The sequence below is a fragment of the Cyrtonyx montezumae genome, unplaced genomic scaffold, assembly GCF_038088225.1.
Source record: "Cyrtonyx montezumae isolate F1298 unplaced genomic scaffold, pur_monq_1.0 scaffold_15, whole genome shotgun sequence".
Taxonomy (NCBI): domain Eukaryota; kingdom Metazoa; phylum Chordata; class Aves; order Galliformes; family Odontophoridae; genus Cyrtonyx; species Cyrtonyx montezumae.
The window spans coordinates 8,840,986-8,858,501 of NW_027071881.1; the positions used below are offsets into that span (position 1 = coordinate 8,840,986).

General features: G+C 48.8%; 1 protein-coding gene across 1 annotated transcript in view; it reads right to left on the reverse strand.

Annotated features, from left to right (window-relative positions):
- The window catches only part of ACACA (acetyl-CoA carboxylase alpha), a 96,900-nt gene that overhangs the window by 24,454 nt on the left and 54,930 nt on the right, over nucleotides 1-17,516 (reverse strand). The window contains exons 40-45 of the mRNA XM_065732089.1: nucleotides 17,097-17,252; nucleotides 16,381-16,527; nucleotides 8,145-8,414; nucleotides 7,694-7,791; nucleotides 6,449-6,569; nucleotides 5,879-5,989 (exon numbers count right to left, since the gene is read on the reverse strand). Of these exons, the coding sequence (XP_065588161.1) occupies nucleotides 5,879-5,989; nucleotides 6,449-6,569; nucleotides 7,694-7,791; nucleotides 8,145-8,414; nucleotides 16,381-16,527; nucleotides 17,097-17,252 (903 nt within the window). The remainder of the gene's footprint in view (nucleotides 1-5,878; nucleotides 5,990-6,448; nucleotides 6,570-7,693; nucleotides 7,792-8,144; nucleotides 8,415-16,380; nucleotides 16,528-17,096; nucleotides 17,253-17,516) is intronic.

Sequence of the window (17,516 nt, forward strand, 5' to 3'; positions counted from 1 at the left end):
CCAGTGGGATGTTGGTGGCAGAACACTCCAGTAAAACATCCCTTAAAGGATCACCAGGAACTGGGATGCAATTCCTGCTACATTAAATGCATATGGGGTTTAAAACACAAAGAGTTTCCCTAGGAGGTGCAGGGAGAGATTCAGATGGGCAGAATAGGGGCCAATATGCTGAACTCCTGTTCAGAGGGATTAAATACCACATGCCCACACTGTACAAGCACCATCCACACAGAGAAACCGATCGAGATCCATATTAAAAATGATAGAAGGAGGAAGGAAAAAAAAAGTCAACAGAAATCTATTAGACTTTCTTCCCTAAGCAAACATAAAGGGACCGATAATGTGATGTCTTGAACGTAAATTGTCTCTAATGGGAACAATACACAAATACCACCACTTAAAGAAAGGCAATTAAAAATAAAATGTAGAAATGAAGGACGGTGTTTATTTGCACTTATCTGAAGCTCAGGCACCCATCCTGCTCACCATTTCTCCAGACAGAACAAAGACCTTGGTGTCACCAGCCCTGCGTGCCCCATTCCAGGTGGTGCCCAGTGCCATGCACGGGGCTCTGGGCCCCTGACCAGCTGGGGGGCAGCCAGCCTGCAGCTGGGGATGGGGCTGTAAAGCTTCCTGCATCTCAACCATGCCACGACTCTGTAACTATTCTGACCTTGGTTCCCAAACCAGGCAGCTTTGTTGGCGTGTGAGCACTGGTAACCTACAGCAGGGAAACCACGGTCCTGCGTCTGCTCTGGGTGAGCTGAAGGAAGCAGCCTCCACCCAGGAAACCACCGTGCTCTGCCCGTCCATGGAGCCCCTGCTGCCACTGGGCCAGCAGCAGGACAACCTTGGGGATGTCCCCATGGGGCTGCTGCTGAGTGTGAGCTCCCAGCTGACACCTCCTGGACCCCCTTTGGTCAGCATTCTCCAACACCCCGCATCCAAATATGTCTCCCTAATAGTCTTGCTGTGCCACTACAGAAAGATTCATATCATGCATTAATAATTATAATGCTTCTTTGAATGACAGGGATGGCACTCGCTGTTCTAACTCGTATGATTTCTCTCACATGATTGCTTTGATCTAATCCCAACACTGGAGTCATCTGGAGCAGATACTGAGCTAGCCTGCCTTGAGTCTCAAAAGAAGAGCTTTTCACATTCTGTATTTTACAGTAAACCCCCTGAACAGCATCAATCTCACTGGGCCTTTATTTATTTTTCCAGATTGTGAAATTGAAGGGTAAATATTACTGCTTGCGATGCTGAAGACGGATCACTCACACGAGACAGACTGGCAGGCTGAGAGCCTCCCATTCCTCACCCACAGCTCCACCAAGGAGCCCTGTGCCCAGCTCTGCTCCCCCTGCCCCCTCCTGCTGCCCACCCCCACCCATTTCCAGCAGTCCCAGCAGCTTCTGCAATTTCCCCAGCAGCAATCTGCCGATGTCTTCAGGCCTACAACAGGCTACAGTACCATCAGACACGTTTAAATAAATACGATTTTGAGGACAAACTTCCTCAGAAAGAAGCCCTGAGGATGGAGGTATTATCCTGATGTGAACTCAGGGAGTCAGGAGTGCCCAAGCAGCAGAAGGGGCCATGGTGATTCCTTACCCATGGATATCTGCAGTGCAGGGATCCATCCCCTCGGCATCTCAGCCCTCAGCCACGCAGACTCTTTGCAGCCCTGTGGATGCTCTCTGACTATTATTCCCATGACCCAAAGCATCCTTCTCATGGGGAAATTTGCTACCATAAATGAAGAACTTCTTTTTTTTTTTCAGAAAAGAAGCCCCTTAGCCACTCTCACTGATCCACACGTTCAGAAACAACGCTAAGGAAACAACTTCAGGTGTGAGAGATTTTGGAGAGAGCAGGCAGAGCCCAATGGTTCTTGTGAAACCAGAGTCACCCCTCATCCCACCACAGTCACAGTGCCAAAGGGACACTGCTGCTTTGGGCACTGATGTGATGGAAAGCCACTCTTTGTTTGCATTGATGAAACAGCCTTAAAGATGGGATTTCTTCTAAACACAAAAGGCAAGGAGGAGCAAACTAATTAAAAATAGGTCAGCGACAGACTTGGGAACATCCCTGGGAGGACTGAGGTGAAATGTAGTTCTGGAAGCTCGAACCACGTAAGCAATGCATAAATCTGGAGTTCTTCAGCTTCCTTCTATGAAGAAGGAAAGCACTGGAAATTAACCTGTGAGTGCAGGGCAGCAGCACGTCACCTGCCCATTCAGCTGGTGATGGGGAAGGGGAGGGAAGGAGAGGGGAGGGGAGCTGAGGGAGGTGCACGAAGGCACAGGGGTGGAAAAAGGGGGAGGCAGCCAAAGTTAAAAAAAAAAAAAAAAGAAACAACAACAAAAAACAAAACCTCTGTCTCAGCAAAAGTTTTCATTAAAATTTTAGACAAATGATCTCTGTGTCCTTCTCCCATGCTGCCTGGGGCTCCATGCTATTTCTATGCAAATAACAACCTCGTGGTTTATATCTTATTATTTCCACCGGAGCTGCGGCGACATGACCCGAGACGCGTGTGAGGCAGACAGCGAGAGAGAGGGAGAGAAAGAGAGGGAGAGGGAGGGAGAGAGATGGAGTGGCTGCTCGCTGAAGTGTGAAAAAATATTGTCAGGAGTGAGCGGCAAGAACAAAAAAAAAAAAAAATTGCAGGGATAACGTGTTTATTTCAGCCCCTCTCCCCATGTGAACCGGCACCTTTTAAAATTCATTGGGCATCAGGCGATCATGCACAATCCATCTGCTTTCACTTTATCATTTGCATTTCATGCCTCCTGGCTTTTGATGTGCTGATACTTTGATGCAGTCAGGAGACGCGCATTATCATTATTTCAATTTTCAGGGGGGTCAGCGGGCTCAGCACAGGCGCGCGCACACGCTCACGGGAGAGGAATGAAATGTCATTTCCACCTCTCCACCCCCTGCTGAAATGTGCTGCTGAAGACAAAAGGGGTGCAGATGAAATGCAGCCCGGAGCCGCCGGCCCCAGCGCAGCATCGCACCTCTCCCTCCATCCCCTGCCCGCAGGTCCGGGCTGCAAACAAAGACAGCTTAATCACCAGCACAGAGACAGCTCACGCTGCTCCCCCTCACCCCCACGGGCAGTGGGGCCGAGGGAATGCCAAAACCTGCGTGCTAGCAGGTGCCTCCCTGCTTACAGCACTGTGTGTGACATCAGCCCCTGGAGAACAGCACTGACCTTGAGCTCGCTGCCCAGGCCACGGCCCACAGCCTGACTGTGCCAGCCGGACCCCCCCCTGTATGCCCAACCTCTCCAGCTGGGTTTGCATAACGATAATGAACGAGACCAGATCTGCTGGCACCGAACGCTTCTCACGGTTCTCCTCCTCCTGTAAATCACACCGAACCCGCAGCAAAATGAAACATCAAGCAACTTTCCAGAAAAAAACACTCAGTGCTTTTGGCAAGCCCAGGTCTCCCCCGCTGCCGTGCGAGCATTTCTGCATTGCGTTTTCAATATACGCAGGCAGACACAACTCTGAGTATAGTGTTTGTACAACATCTTCTTTGAAGACAGGAATTAAAGTCAGCCATGGAAAAATCTGTGCCACATTTCTGATATCAAATTGGGAAAAGCTGAAGGATTATTTGCATGCAGCTGTGTTAGAAACTTTCATTTCCAACTGTCAGGCAAGACAGCAGCCTCCATTTATTTATCTTTGTTTCAGGCATGATCCTTCCTCAGGTCCCTGCCCACTTAACAGGGGATCACCTGAAGGCCACAAAGCAAAGCAGTGACTCTGCTGAGAAGAGCCCAGTGCTCTCATCCAAGGGAACAAAGAGAAGTGAGGCTCAGTTGCTCCACAGAAGGAAAACTGCAGTAGGTTCCCACCACCAGGCTCTCCTGAAACCTTATTCACACGCTGCTAAGAACACATTGAACCTCACATCCAAGGACCCCTGTGTTCCTCCTAGGGAAGACTCCACTCAGTCGTCCCCTGGCTGATGGAGACCCAACTTCTAATCAAAAGGGAATGCGAACAAACTGTCCGTCCTAATTCAAGGGAGGAAGTGTTTAAAGGTTTACACACAGGAACAAGGAGACAGTGTGAATCTCTAGCAGATACTATCTCCATGGCAAGATGATAGAGATGCGTTAGCTCTCGCCATGTGCTTTGCTGCTGAAGATCTCAGCTGGAATGAGCTCAGATGTGAGAGCTCTGGAGGTCATTTCTGTGCCTCAGATGTACTCCTGGCACACAGACAGAGCTGGATCCATTCAAGAAACTCTCACCAGAACGGGAGGGATCAAATAAAGAAGATCACAAAAACTAGCAAGACACATCACAGATGCATCCAGATGAGAGGGGACTCGCAGCTCCTCAAGGACAGGTAAACCTCCCCTTGGGTCTGGGCTTCAGCCTTCTTACAGGGAAAGCTGGAGAGGATGCAACAGGCTCCACCCTTTGCCTGACCTTTAAGCAGCTAGAAGTTCAGTGCCTATATAACAGCACATACCTTTCCAACAGAGCATAAAGGGAGAGAAAAGGACACGTGGAGTGATTCAGAGCAGGGCCAAAGCACCCCGTGAAAGCATCTCCCCCCTAGGCCTTCTGACAGATGTCAGACACTTAATTCAGAGTGAATCTTTAATTTTTAAGTGCCTAAAACTCAGCAAAATTAATTTAGTCGTATAAAATCAAACATTCGCTCCATGTGCAGAACTTGCAGTCAAACCCAGAAAGAGGAGAGCAGAAGAGGAAGACTTAACAGACTTGCTGAGCCATCTGGGAGACTCTGCAGGACCCCGATCACCAACAAATGACAGCTGGAATCACGCAACGTACTTCACTTCAGCAAGCACTAACTGACTCAATCTCTTTTTAAAGGATGGATCTTCAAATGCCTCTTTTTCCTTCCATTGATGCAGGTGTGTGTGATGTGTGTAAGAGATCTAACTGAGGGTACCGCATCCTGGAGTTGATAGGATCAATGCTTCATTCTCTGCAGAGCCCCCTTTATTCAAGGGAATAATTCAACGAGAGACTATTTTCCTTTTATCTCCCATTGTCGGGCAGGCACTCCTTGAAACGCAGCTTGCGCTGAAGCACAGCCACCCCAGGTGCTGGAGAGTGCCTGAGAACAAAGCTGCACAATGGGGAAGGGCACCGGGGCCCACACAATCCTAACTCCCACGTAAACAAAGCCCTCAGTGAGAGGGACAAGAGCTGGGCTGGCTGCGAGCCGCGTCTGCTGCACACAAGGAGCTGCAGGCTGGGATATTAATAGGCACAGGGCAGCAAGGGAGAAAAATCGCCTCTGGTGGGGGAAAAAAAACAAAAAAAGAAGCAGAAGAAAAAAAAAAAAGAGCTGTCTTAGTAGTGAAAGCACTAAGTTTTCTTACAGCCTGAGCGGTTCCTCCCTGCCCCAATAGCTGATGAAAATCACCATCCGCACTCCTTCCCATGGCTTCCTCCCTCCTCCCCTCCACCTGGTTCAGGCTCAGGCCCTTCAATCTGCAGTACTTCAAAGGTCCCCCTCCCATGTCCAAGCAGAATACCTGCAACAGTGCCTCTGGTTGTCAATGTGATGTTCTTGTCAAGGAAAATAAGTGCAAGAAAGGACTCTCCTCACCAGACTAACAAATAAAAATGACTGAAAGCCATTCTGAATGATCCCTGTGCCAGCTCTTGTCCTTGATCAGGAAGAACCTGAGCAGGGCAGGCTCAGCCCCTGGGACCCCCCCTTCACAGCTGTCCCAGAAGCAAACAGCGAACGGGTCTGAGTACGGAGCAGGTACAGTGGTGGCAGCTCGAGTGTCAGGCAGAACTCACGGACACAATAACTCATTCCACACAGCTCTGAAGGCTGAAATGTAAATGCTTACCTTGTTGAGGGCTCCACAGCCCGTCAGGATTATGTGAGAGTTCTCAACCTGGATAGTCCTCTGCCCTAACCGAACGAGGTAAGCTCCAATTCCAATTGCCCGACACGTAACCTTAAAAAAAGAGAGAAAAAAAAGAAGAAATCACATTGATTTCTGTCCTACCACACAGCCAAACCCTATTGATTCAAATGCCTAAATAAAACAATAAAACTAGTCATGTTTGTATTACAAGGTTATAAAACCTATTCCCCACTGCAAAACTCCAGAACCTACTGTTCTGTAAAACACAGCATCTCAACACTTATGTATTCTATTTAAAAAAGGGAGAGAAGCAGTAATTTACTGACTGAGCAAACATGAAGCCCAATGGGTGCTTTCTGAAAGTGTCCTACATTTAGTCTGTATGGACCCAGCCTTGTACTGGTGCCAACAGTGCTGCTCAAAGCCTACAGGAGTCAATTGACATCAACCAAGCGTCTGATCCCAGGTGTATCTCCTGTGTACCACCACAGGATTTTTAGCTGAAATAGATTGATAAAGTTTGAAGAATAGAAAGCAGCGGGGGATTACCAAGTTGATGGTGATAATACTCTCATAGGCTAAAGATGATTCTCCAGCAATCATGCCAGATCCTCTGAGGTTCTCTATCCCAAGTCCGTCTTCCTTCCCGATAATATCTGTTATCTTATACCTGAAGGAGACACATACAGCCTTTGAGTCACAAGGTCCAGTGATTTGCTGAATCAGTTTGCTATGAAGAAAATGGAAAGTGACTAAATATCATTAAAGCTCTGAAGAGTAATGTGCATAAAACCCATCTCGGACCCATACAGGAGCTCATTCTGCAGCCTTGCTGAGCATCATGAACAGGCCTATGTGCACACAAGGGCAGCAGCACTGCGAAGAGGAAACGCCAAGGGAGAGAAGAGATCCCATGAAAAGTGCTCTGCCATTCCCACAGGATGCGAAGCACGGTCTGATCATAATAAAAGGACAAGAAAGGAAGAGAACATGCAGCCAAAAGGAACACAACAACAGGACAACAGACAATATTGAAGTTCTTACCTTTTCTACACTTTCTTCCTCTGTGCCTTGCTTCCCCAGCACGGTCCCTTCTTACTCAGCACTCTCAGACTGGCTTCTATCTCCCACACTAGGCCCTCACTAAGCAAAGCACTTGAGCATGTGCTTAAGTACATCACTGAAGAGCCACTGACTTTGCTGTCCCCACACCTACAGCTATTTCTTTGTTCATCTAGAGCCTGCCAGGCTGCAGGCCAGGCTTTCTTCTTCCCATGCACATCCTCCTCTCTCTCTCCAGCAGCAGCACTGCTGTTTCAATCTAGCTCTGAAAACTTCTTCACCTCATCTGCAGATGAGCTACCTTTGGGATGCAGCTGGGAAAACATCCGCCTGGAGCACAGACGTGCATGGAAAACCAAACACTGTAAGGCACTGCCATTCTCCACAGCGCACGGAGGGCTTAGCTCTCATCCAGGGATTCGTCTCTCCTTACTCTGGAGTCTACTCAAAAAGCAATTTGCAAAATTTAGACTGCGAGTCCCTAGGCAGAAATCATCATCCTGGTGTTACAGCATTTACCACTGCAGGACCCCCAGGCATAACCTGGAGTCCCAGGCAGTGCCACGGTGCCAACACAGTTCTTCCTCGAACAAGGCACTGCATGGCACAGATGCTCCTCCTGCCCCATGCCCTGCCAACACAGAGCTCCAGCTCCTCAGCTGAGCACGTACCACCTTCATGCATACCCAAGGAAGCGCAGAAAGCCCTTCATTCAGACTCATCTGTGCTTACCTGGATTCTCCATTGTCCTCCACGTGTTCACAGTGAACTGAGTTCAGAGCACTGACTTTCTTATAGTCTTGAGGTGTCAGGTACAAGTATTTGTATCCCTGAAGGGAAAAACAGCTCACTGATTCATTCCCTTTTGCAGACCCTTCCCGTTTCCCAGCAACCCTATCCAAAAAGAGAGTTTCAAGGGAGCAGAATTTAATTTAAGAGCGAGGCAAATGTTCTGTCTCAACATCACAGCTCCAACTGAGGTCAGTGGAAGCTGGGGATGCTTTCAGCATTTCACACTAATTCATTCTGGACGCTCGTTCTGCTGCCTGACAGATCCAATACCAACTTTGGACCTAACAGCCTGGCATATACGCAGCTCACCTCAATTAAACGAGGCTGTGTTAAAATAGGATCATCTCCTAAGCCACGGAGACTTCCATCTCTATTTCCTGTGCCTCCTTACTTTGTATGGGTCGTCCGGGTCCTCCCACGCGACGTGGAACATGTGCCGGATCTCCTCAGCCAAACCAATCCTGGCTCCGCTGTTGGCAGCCACGTAGATGCGGGGGATGCCGTGGGTTCGAGCGAGCTCTGAAGCCCTGAGGAACAGCACGTCCTCCTGAGGCCCGAAGGAGCCTATCCGGTACGTAATGTCATTGCCGATGACGATGATATCGCGGCCTTCGGGGTACTCGGGGGTCTTGAGTGTCATTTTCCAAGCTACCATCCCGATCTGCAATCAAGGAAGAGAGAAGAACAAAAGCTCAGTGGATGATTTTAATATGTGAAAGCAAGGAATCGTGCATGCTGTTGGTTTTTTTTTCTTGTGTATACTGCGTTTCTGTCTTTTCCTTGGGAACCCCACTAACAGCAGCCTGCATCCCTGACCCTGCCCTCACGTTAGCAGCCCCTTCGTTCCCCATCTCCCTCCTGTATTTACTGTCCTTCCTTTCATCCCCCTGCCTCTTCCCCTTCTCCTCCACAAACACTGCAGCCGTTTCCTTCCAAGCCCCGCCAGGATAAGTAATGCTTTTTGCTGCATATTTTTCTTCTTAAAATCAGCAGACGATCTCTTCTGGCCCATCTTATGGAGATCAGCAACATCTGTACCCCGTGCCTGCCATCCCTCAGCCGCCGCGCGTCCCCGCGCCGGGGAGTTGGCCATCCTGGAATGCCATTAACAGATGGAAATAGCAGCGTCCCTTGAAAGCCACATGCATCACCCAGTCTCTGCTTGCCCAAGGATCATAAGCTCTGAGTACACATTCCTCAAGCCGATTGCACACCCGCTGCAATCAGGGGGGCTGAAGCTCTCATTGCGGGGACTCTGAATTCTGAACATGATGAACTAAACCGGGAGGGGGAGAGTGGAGAAGCAGCAGATAGATATGTGCCATTTAATCCAAATCAAAACTGCACAATGTACAGTTGAGATCCAATCAGTATCTGCAGTAAGATATGCCATAATAGGCTCATTAAAAAAAATAAAAAGACAGAGGAATTAATCAAAGGGTCATGGGAAGTGAAGCAGGCAGCAATCCAGAAACCCCACAGCTGGCCGATCCTCGCCTCACTCCTCCCTCCCCAGGGCTGAGGCTGTGGGCTGGCAGACAGACCACGTTTCTCTTCACCTTCCCCTTGGTCTCAGTTTCAATATTTTGACGGATATGTCATAAAGGATTAATTTGTTTGCTTGCTTCAGAATATTTGCAGATTCGCAGTTGCATCTTAGCATCCAACAGCAGCGTTTGGGGAAGAGAGAAAGAGACTGCACCAGTTTCAAATGCAGGAGCATAAATCTCTAAAGGTCAGCAGGTTGCTCTGCTGCAACAGCAGCATTACAGCAAAGCACAAAGGCAAAGTTGTAATGCTGTGAGACAACAGAACGTGAACGCTGGTTGGGCACGCAGACCTGCACGCCGGGAGGTGGGGGAGTCACCGTCCCCAGAGGTGGTCAAGAAACCTTTGGATGTTGCACTACACTTACAGGTTAATTAGACAGGCTGAGCTAATCACCTAGGAGCACCACCAGAACAACAAAGGGTGATGGCAAGCAGTGGGGGCTTCCAAGTGGGCTCTCAGCAGAGGCAGCACGGTCGGGCAGTGCTTCTCCTGCCACAGCTCTCTTCCCAGCACACACAGCAGCAAAGGGGAGAGGGAGGGAAAAATAAAAGCAGGAACCATCTTATTTAACTGTTTTCACGTTGGCAAAATGATTTGTGCCACAGGATTTCCATAGGAAGTGGGACCATTATTCTCCTGTAGGAACACATTTGGTTTGAGAAGTATCACCGGACAGAACGTGGAAATCAAAGCGGATGAATTATTCACAACCCCCGATCAGAAGTGATCATTATTTCTGATGTTCCAAACTGTGATTAGGATTCAGTGCTCAGATGCCATTTGCTCCCTGAATAACACCAGCCATGCAGAATTGCACAGCACACACACATTACGCACAAGTTTTATATATATATAATTTTATACACATCTTCTCCCAATAGATCTTTGCCTTAATGTAACCATTAACAGATAGTAAAAGCGTGATATTAACTAACGTTCGCTTTCATGGCGCTCATAAACGCCGTTCGTTTGACACACAGTGTCAACACTAATCATGGCCTAAAATTAACACCAAAATTGACTTCAACATTAATTGCGCTATCGATGTGAGCAGTAATACACACACTGATGCAGTCACAAATTGACTGCTGGTGGCAGTCAGCAGGCACCGAGCGCCCTGAGAGCACCAGCGTGGGGCAGGAGGACCTTGCAGGGCCCCCCATCCCTGCAGCAGTGCAGCTGGAGGACAACATGCATTAAGCTGCAGCAGCTCAGTGCTTGCCAGCAGCAAGAGCCATGCAGCAGGACGACTAGCTCCTGTCCCACAGCAAGATGGTGCTAGAAGAAAGCCTCTATGCACTTGCTGGATTTCAGCATGAGCCAGCTCCCAGAAGAAAGGCACGATGGACTGCTAGAGGCCTTCAGTCTTCCTGCCTTGACAAAAGGGGAACAGCAGAATCCAGGAGCCCTTCCTCCTCCTCTTGCCTCTGAAAAAGGCACTGTCAGGAGCAGGAGGTGCAGCCAAGCCCATGCTGGGCATGGTGCTGCACAGGACAGGGCTGTGAGGATGAGCCGTGGGGAGGGATAGCTCCAGGAGGAGGCACAGCAAAGTGCTGCTCAGGGCTGGGACTGGAAGGAATACAACATAAATTCCCACTGTCCTGGTTCCTTCCACCAGATGAAGGGTACTTGGGTGGCAAGCAGCATGCCAGCTGATGTCCAGAGAAAGCAAGAGGACATCCAGAGCTCCAAACGCTCTAGACAACTGCTGAAGACTGTAAACCTAGCTTGGACTGCACCCACACCTTGCTGCAAGGTTTGAAGCTCTCTCTCAGAACTAACTAAAGGCATCATGTTGAACCTAAAATGCATTCGCTGTAAATTCAAGTTCCTGTCTGAGCCCACAGATTAATTGGGAAAATCACTGCCAGCTCTGCATCAAAACAGAATGCTTTGGATGAAGGTTTCTAAACAAAGCTCCAATGCAGGCAGGTGTAAAGCCTGAAAACTTCAGCCCAAACAATTCAGCTCTCATAAAGCAACAGACCGACGGATCACAGAGGCCAAGGGGTAATCTTCATTAGGAACCTCCTGTGTTGTAGGCAAACGTGTGTGTGTGTGTGTGTGTGTGTGTGTGTGTGTGTAACATCCACATCCAAGTGTTCAAATACATACCCCAAGGTACAAGATCCAACTTTGCACCATCCCTTTTGTGCCCCCACTAACAAAGGTACTGGAAAATTTTAAAATCCCGCAAGAAGTTCGGGCTATATTCTTATAAACAACCAAAAATTGGTGTTACGTTCCACTCGTCAGCACACATTCTGCCTTTTGCTAAGGATGAGACTCCTGTTCGCAGCAAAAGCGTGCTCTGCACCAACCCTGGCCCCTGCCCCTCGTGGTGACAGCCGAGCATCTCGCTGATGGGGGCTGAAATCATTCTGCCAATGGAGGATCACCTCCTGAAATTGTACCACGCTCGTTTCAGATGAGGAGCCACCACTTGCTGTGCAGCACAAATAGTTGTCCAGCTTCCCTGTTATTTAAACCTATTCCCACTGCCACGGAGGCCTTCAGGTCAGGATTGCTCCCAAAACTCATCAAGAATTGGGATTGGGAAATACAACGGGAATCAACTACTTTTCCAGTAATCTCTGGGTGGGTTTGGGGTGGGGTGAGAAGAGGACATCTGTTTTCCATTCACCTTCACACTGATTCCCCAACTCCACCGTCCTACACTCTCTGCTCTCTCAGAAGCACTTATCTTCCTGCTGCACGGAGCGCAGTGGATGTTTTAATACCCTGTGCCTGTCATGAAACGCAGGGCCATGGGGTGATGGAGCAGAACGTGCAGTTCAGCTACGAAGCCGTGCTTGTATAAAATTCATTAGCTACACCTTCGAGCCCCAGGCAATCCAGGGAGCTGGCAAGGCAGTGCTGCTGCAGCCCTGTGCCCAGCGCCGGCTGCGGTTCCACCTGGCCAGGCCTTCCCACACTCACCAGAAAGGTGTCTGCCAACGCACCTCCAGCACGGGTTACTTCTGAACCTCACGTTGCTGAGAAGGAAAAACTGTGACATCTAGTGCCAGGAGGGAAAATGACATGTTTAGAGACTGCACGAGGCAGAGAAGCAGGCTGCCTGGGGCAATGCTGCAGGCTCTCCTCACGCTCACTTTCTCCCTGCCCTTGGAGGTCAGTTGGGTCTTATAGTGAGCAGTGCAGTCCCAGCACCAGAGGATCGTGGCAAATTGTAGTCAAAATACATACAGTACATCTCAGCCACACACTTCTGTCCCACACTGTGGAGATCTCAGCCAGAAACTTGCAAGACTGTGCCATGAAGAAGAAAGGTTTCCTTTCATTTATTTTAAAATTGAACTAGCAGGAATGTTTAAAGTCTTGTGCCGTAATCTAGATCCAAGCAACGGTGTGAACTTGTGATTTTCTTGTTAAAAACACTTTAGAGTAAATGCACTTTTGCAACCTTATGCAAGTGGATTTCTTTCCTTTCGCCGATATAAGCTCTGAACATTTCAATGGCTCATGTCTACCTAAACTTCTGCTGCTCAGTTCTTGACGTGGTCACAGTGGGGCACTAAATGCCCCATTTGTCCCACAGTCCTCATCCAGTAACAAACTCAGGAGCATCAGAAGGGTCCTACTGAGCAGTGTCTGATTCTGCTGATAAAATATTGTCTCCCTTCGTCCCTCTCGTATGCACCTACCTGCTCTGAAAATTATTTGCAAATCTTCTTAACTTTTTAGGGCTGCAAATTCAATCTTATCAAGTGTGCTTAGTGAAATGTTACGGTGGCAGACAGAGCTAACTGGAGCTGTCCCACATGTAAGCAGAGGTGCCAAAGCAGCCAGCATCGTAACAGAGGACACACAAGGAGGAGTAACTGGGGGCCAGAAGACAGTTCAGGATCTTACTGTGAAGGACCTGGAACAGACATCATCTCACAGACAGCTCAAGGCAGCATCCAGGATTCTGTCTGCAGCCCAAAGGAACAGCAGATGTTCCAGCAAGAGCTCTGCCTGCACTGAGAGGGCACGGGGATGGAAAAAGGGCCCGCATTAGTGATGCCTTCTGGGCTATGAGAGCACATGGCCAGCAGCACTGCAAGCTCCCCCGCGTGGCTGGGACAGGACAGATCTTCCACTCAGAAGGAGCAGGCGCTGCCTAGGAATAAATAACAAGTTGTATTTTCATGGTCCATTAAGTCCTTGGCTTCTTTGTTGAGACTACCAGCAAAGAGATAATTACTGCCAAATGAGGTGGTGGGTTACATGAAGTGGTCATCAGCTAAATGGAGAAAAACCTCTCACATTGTGAAAGTTCTCTGAGATTTCCCATTTCACAGATTTCTCTGAAAACAACAGCATCAGCCTGGCTAGCCCAGAACACTGCCAGCAGAGCCCACCAGGATGGGAGACTCCCAGCTCTGAGCTCTTGCTCTGCCCTATATGAGAGCAGGGATTGCAGCCTCTGTGGTTGACATCCAGCTGAACACAGTGGCCACGGATCTCTGGATTTTATGCTGGCTTCTCAATTTCACCAGCCGGCTAAAACAATTAGGGCACTCAGCTGAGCTGAATGCTTTAAGAGGAGGAGTGTCTTGACCCCTTTTCACATGGAGAAAATGTAATTGTTCATACTGTGTAGCACAGCCCCAGCAGAGCAGAGGAGCCCTGCCCCAGCACAGCTGACACCGCGCTGCTGAGGCACTCCCACGTGGGGGAATAGCTCTGAATCAATCTCTGATATCAAACAAGTATAAGAGAATGACAGAATATCCCGAGTTAGAAGGGACCCACAAGGATGCTCAAGTCGAACTCCTGGCTCTACAAAGGACCACCCAAAAAATCAAACTCCATTTCTGAGTGTTGTCATGATCTTCCCGACCACCAGCAGGCAGAACAGTGACAGGGGCCTGAACGGGCAGAGCTGCAGCTGCACTGACTACAGTCAGAACCCTCCTCTTCAGAAATAAATAAGTGTCAGCCTCCTGGAAATGCCCAGCCCAGCAGGCCCAGCCCGCAGCTCACTGCGCGGGAGCAACTCGCAGCTTGGGGCACAGCCCCCAGGCACTGACCACTTGGGTGCTGCCAACCAAACCTGGGGGAACAAACACTCCGTAACATCATAACCAGCACTCAGCACGTACACATTAAGGCTCTGAGAACATACTTGCTTAAACTATCCCTGCAAGAGCCCCCAGTGTTCCCCCTTTATGATAACGTGAGCAGCCCTAACAAAGGAAAGGCCTCTGCCTGAATCCCGCCACCATCCCGCCTCCATCTGTGCCGGACAGAGAGCACACGTTTGTGAACATCTCGGCTGAACGAAATGAAACCCTAAAAGCCTCAAGTCGGCTCATCCTGATAAAGGAAGTGCAGCGGGGAGGAATGAATCCGCTCGGCAGCTCGTCACCCCGTGAATGTCACCTGTCCTTCAGAGTGCTGCCAGAGCCTCTTCCTCAGATTGACCGCTCTCCCATCTGAATGAGTGCTATTGTGCGCAGCAGCTATTGGTAACAGAATTCAATACCGATGCCTCAAACCTCATTCCAGCTGCACACGGTCCCACGGTCACTGCCTGGCAGCTGAGCACCACCGGCCTCGGGCAGGCAGCAAACCCAGCACTGCCCTCAGCCCCAGCACTCAAGAGCAGCACCTGCTGCACACCTCTGGGAGAGGACATCTTGAAGAGACAGAAAAACATGGGGGGAACAACACAGCATGTCCCTGTGCTGCTTTCCAGTGGCTGAACTGCCACAGGAGGGCCTGATCCTGCGCATGGGACAGCGCTGCGCACACGACAGCTGTGCCATTTGTTTTCAGATTGAGCGTAATGAAGTCTACCAAGGGTTAAATAAAACTTCTAATTTTTTTTTGTGGTCTTTGGGTACAAAATCTCTTATAATAAGACTATTTGTATTCATACTGGCAGAGTAAACAGTACATGTTCATGCCCAGGCAGCTCCGTGCTTGTAATTTCAGTGAGAGCAGAGCTACGTCCCTGAGGGACGTTGCTATTTCCCCAGCCACCATCCACTCAGACACTGAATGAGTGCAGAGAAAGAGAGAAGGATGATGGTGTGAGGCTCCCCAGACCACAGCCCCAGCTCTCAATGCAGGGAACCATTCCTGCTGGGTTTAACTGTCCTAGTTCAGGCGGTTCTGCCATAGGCCAGCGAGGAAGCAGTGCTCTCACAGTCAGCACTGACTAATTAGGTTCAGTCTAAAAATACTATTTCTGAAACCTTTCCCCAGTAAGAGACATGTAATAAACAGTGATGAAAACCTCTATTTCCTCTCGTCGCCATCCTTGATGTTCTCAGTGTAACATCTGGGCCAGTCTTATGCCCTAAAACTGTAAAAGGCACTATGCCAGCTCAGCAGCACCCAGCACCTCGATGCCATCACTTAGAACAGCTCCAACCTGAATCACTGCGGAAACATTTGCTTCTGGAATCCCACCTAGCCAGGACCAAACTCAACCAAACCCAACCCAAGCGGGCTACCAGCTGGCTTTCTTCTCCAGCTGCTTCACTGCTGCAACCCACGGCTTGCTGACACAGCAGAGCAGCAGAAGCCCACAGCTGTAGGCCTCCTCCACCTGCAGCTGAAGGAGCAGCCACCAGGCAGGCAGCACTATCAGTCCCATGGAAATCCCTCACTAGAGGGGGATGTTGCACCCGCATTGCCCACGTGTTACACAAACGCTGCAGAGTATTTCCACGGCAAGCAGAAAATGGGCTTTTCATTTTGAAGGAAATGAAAACGTTTCTATTTAGTCTTGTAAAACATATTTTGTTGGAATATAAACTCTGGTTACCTGGAATAGCTGAACGAGCACTTTTTAATTATGAAGGAAAAAATAGCATAGGCACAGGTTTGAAACGGAATCACCATTTACTACGGAGTTTAAAATATCCATTGTACGGAAGGTATTAATTTTTAATGAAACAAAAATCCCATTTTCAAGAGAGAGATTTCATCTACGAAAGACTGAATGAATAGATTTTGTGCCTGGCCTGGTAAATTTTCATTACAATTGTCAAACCTACTCCAAGGCACAACGTGCTGCAGGACACGGAAAGAAAAGCAGTGTTAAAGAAAGTGCAACTTGCCTCATTTCCTCCTGGCAGCCTATTCATGTGCACGAGCTGGCCCTGATCATCCAGCACCAGCTCAGTGTATGTCAGGATGTCAGACAGCAGCGGCGGCGTTGGCAGGAATGCATGTTCATTCATAGAATCCCAGAGTTTAATTAAAGACTAGAGGATGAAGAGAGAAATTCTTGTTGAAAAAATGCTTTCATTCAATCCGCTGTGAATTAACATTCTAGGCAGGACACTCTCAAATCCCCCCTCCCCACAATTTGACTGGCAGTATTCAGTGGATATCACTTATTTTGGAATTTAAACTGTGAAACACAGTTTCACCCGAATTAACATAATTCAAATTACATGATTCAGGACAGAACTCAGCAAACCAGATACACAATCGATTCTGAAACTCATTAACACATTGTATAATGTGTGCACTGTCCAACCTTCAGGAAGGCTGGATAACAGGGTGGTAAAACAAAGAAACACAAGCAAGAAATACAAGAAGGTTTACATTTCAGGTTCTGCTGTTAGATTTATTAACGGAGCCACAGCAGCAGTGTACCAAGAATCCTGATTTTTTTTCGAAGACGACCCAACCTGGAGTCGTGCAGGCTACCACTGGTAGCCATTCCAGGCCACTCATATCCCAACAAGTAGGACTGGCAGTGCCCAGAAGTGCTTTGCAGGTACAGAGCTTGAGAACAATCCACCAGGCCCCAACAAAGAACACTTACCTGCCGAAACATCTCAGGAATGTCATAGACATAGGATGTCCCTAACGACTGCGCCTGGAATCTCTTGGACTGAAGAAGGTCCTTGGTCACGTATGGGGTATTTATCAGCATCCCGTGAAGTGGTCCCTGTTTATCCCCATAGGCCTGGAACATAATCTGCAGCAGAAGACACAGCCAATTACAGTTTAATCCTCCAATTCCACAGACTTACCTCATCCACACTTTAACAAAAATCACCAAGGCATTCCACATTGGCCAGGCTTCTTTCTGTTCTCCACAAATATGTTAATACTCACATAGCCTATAACACCATGCCTCATCTTGCATTACAACCCTTTGGAGACAGTGCTGGACCATAACGCGTGGATCTGAGCATCGCTGACTTATTACCACATCACAGCAGAAAGCAAAGTGAACAGA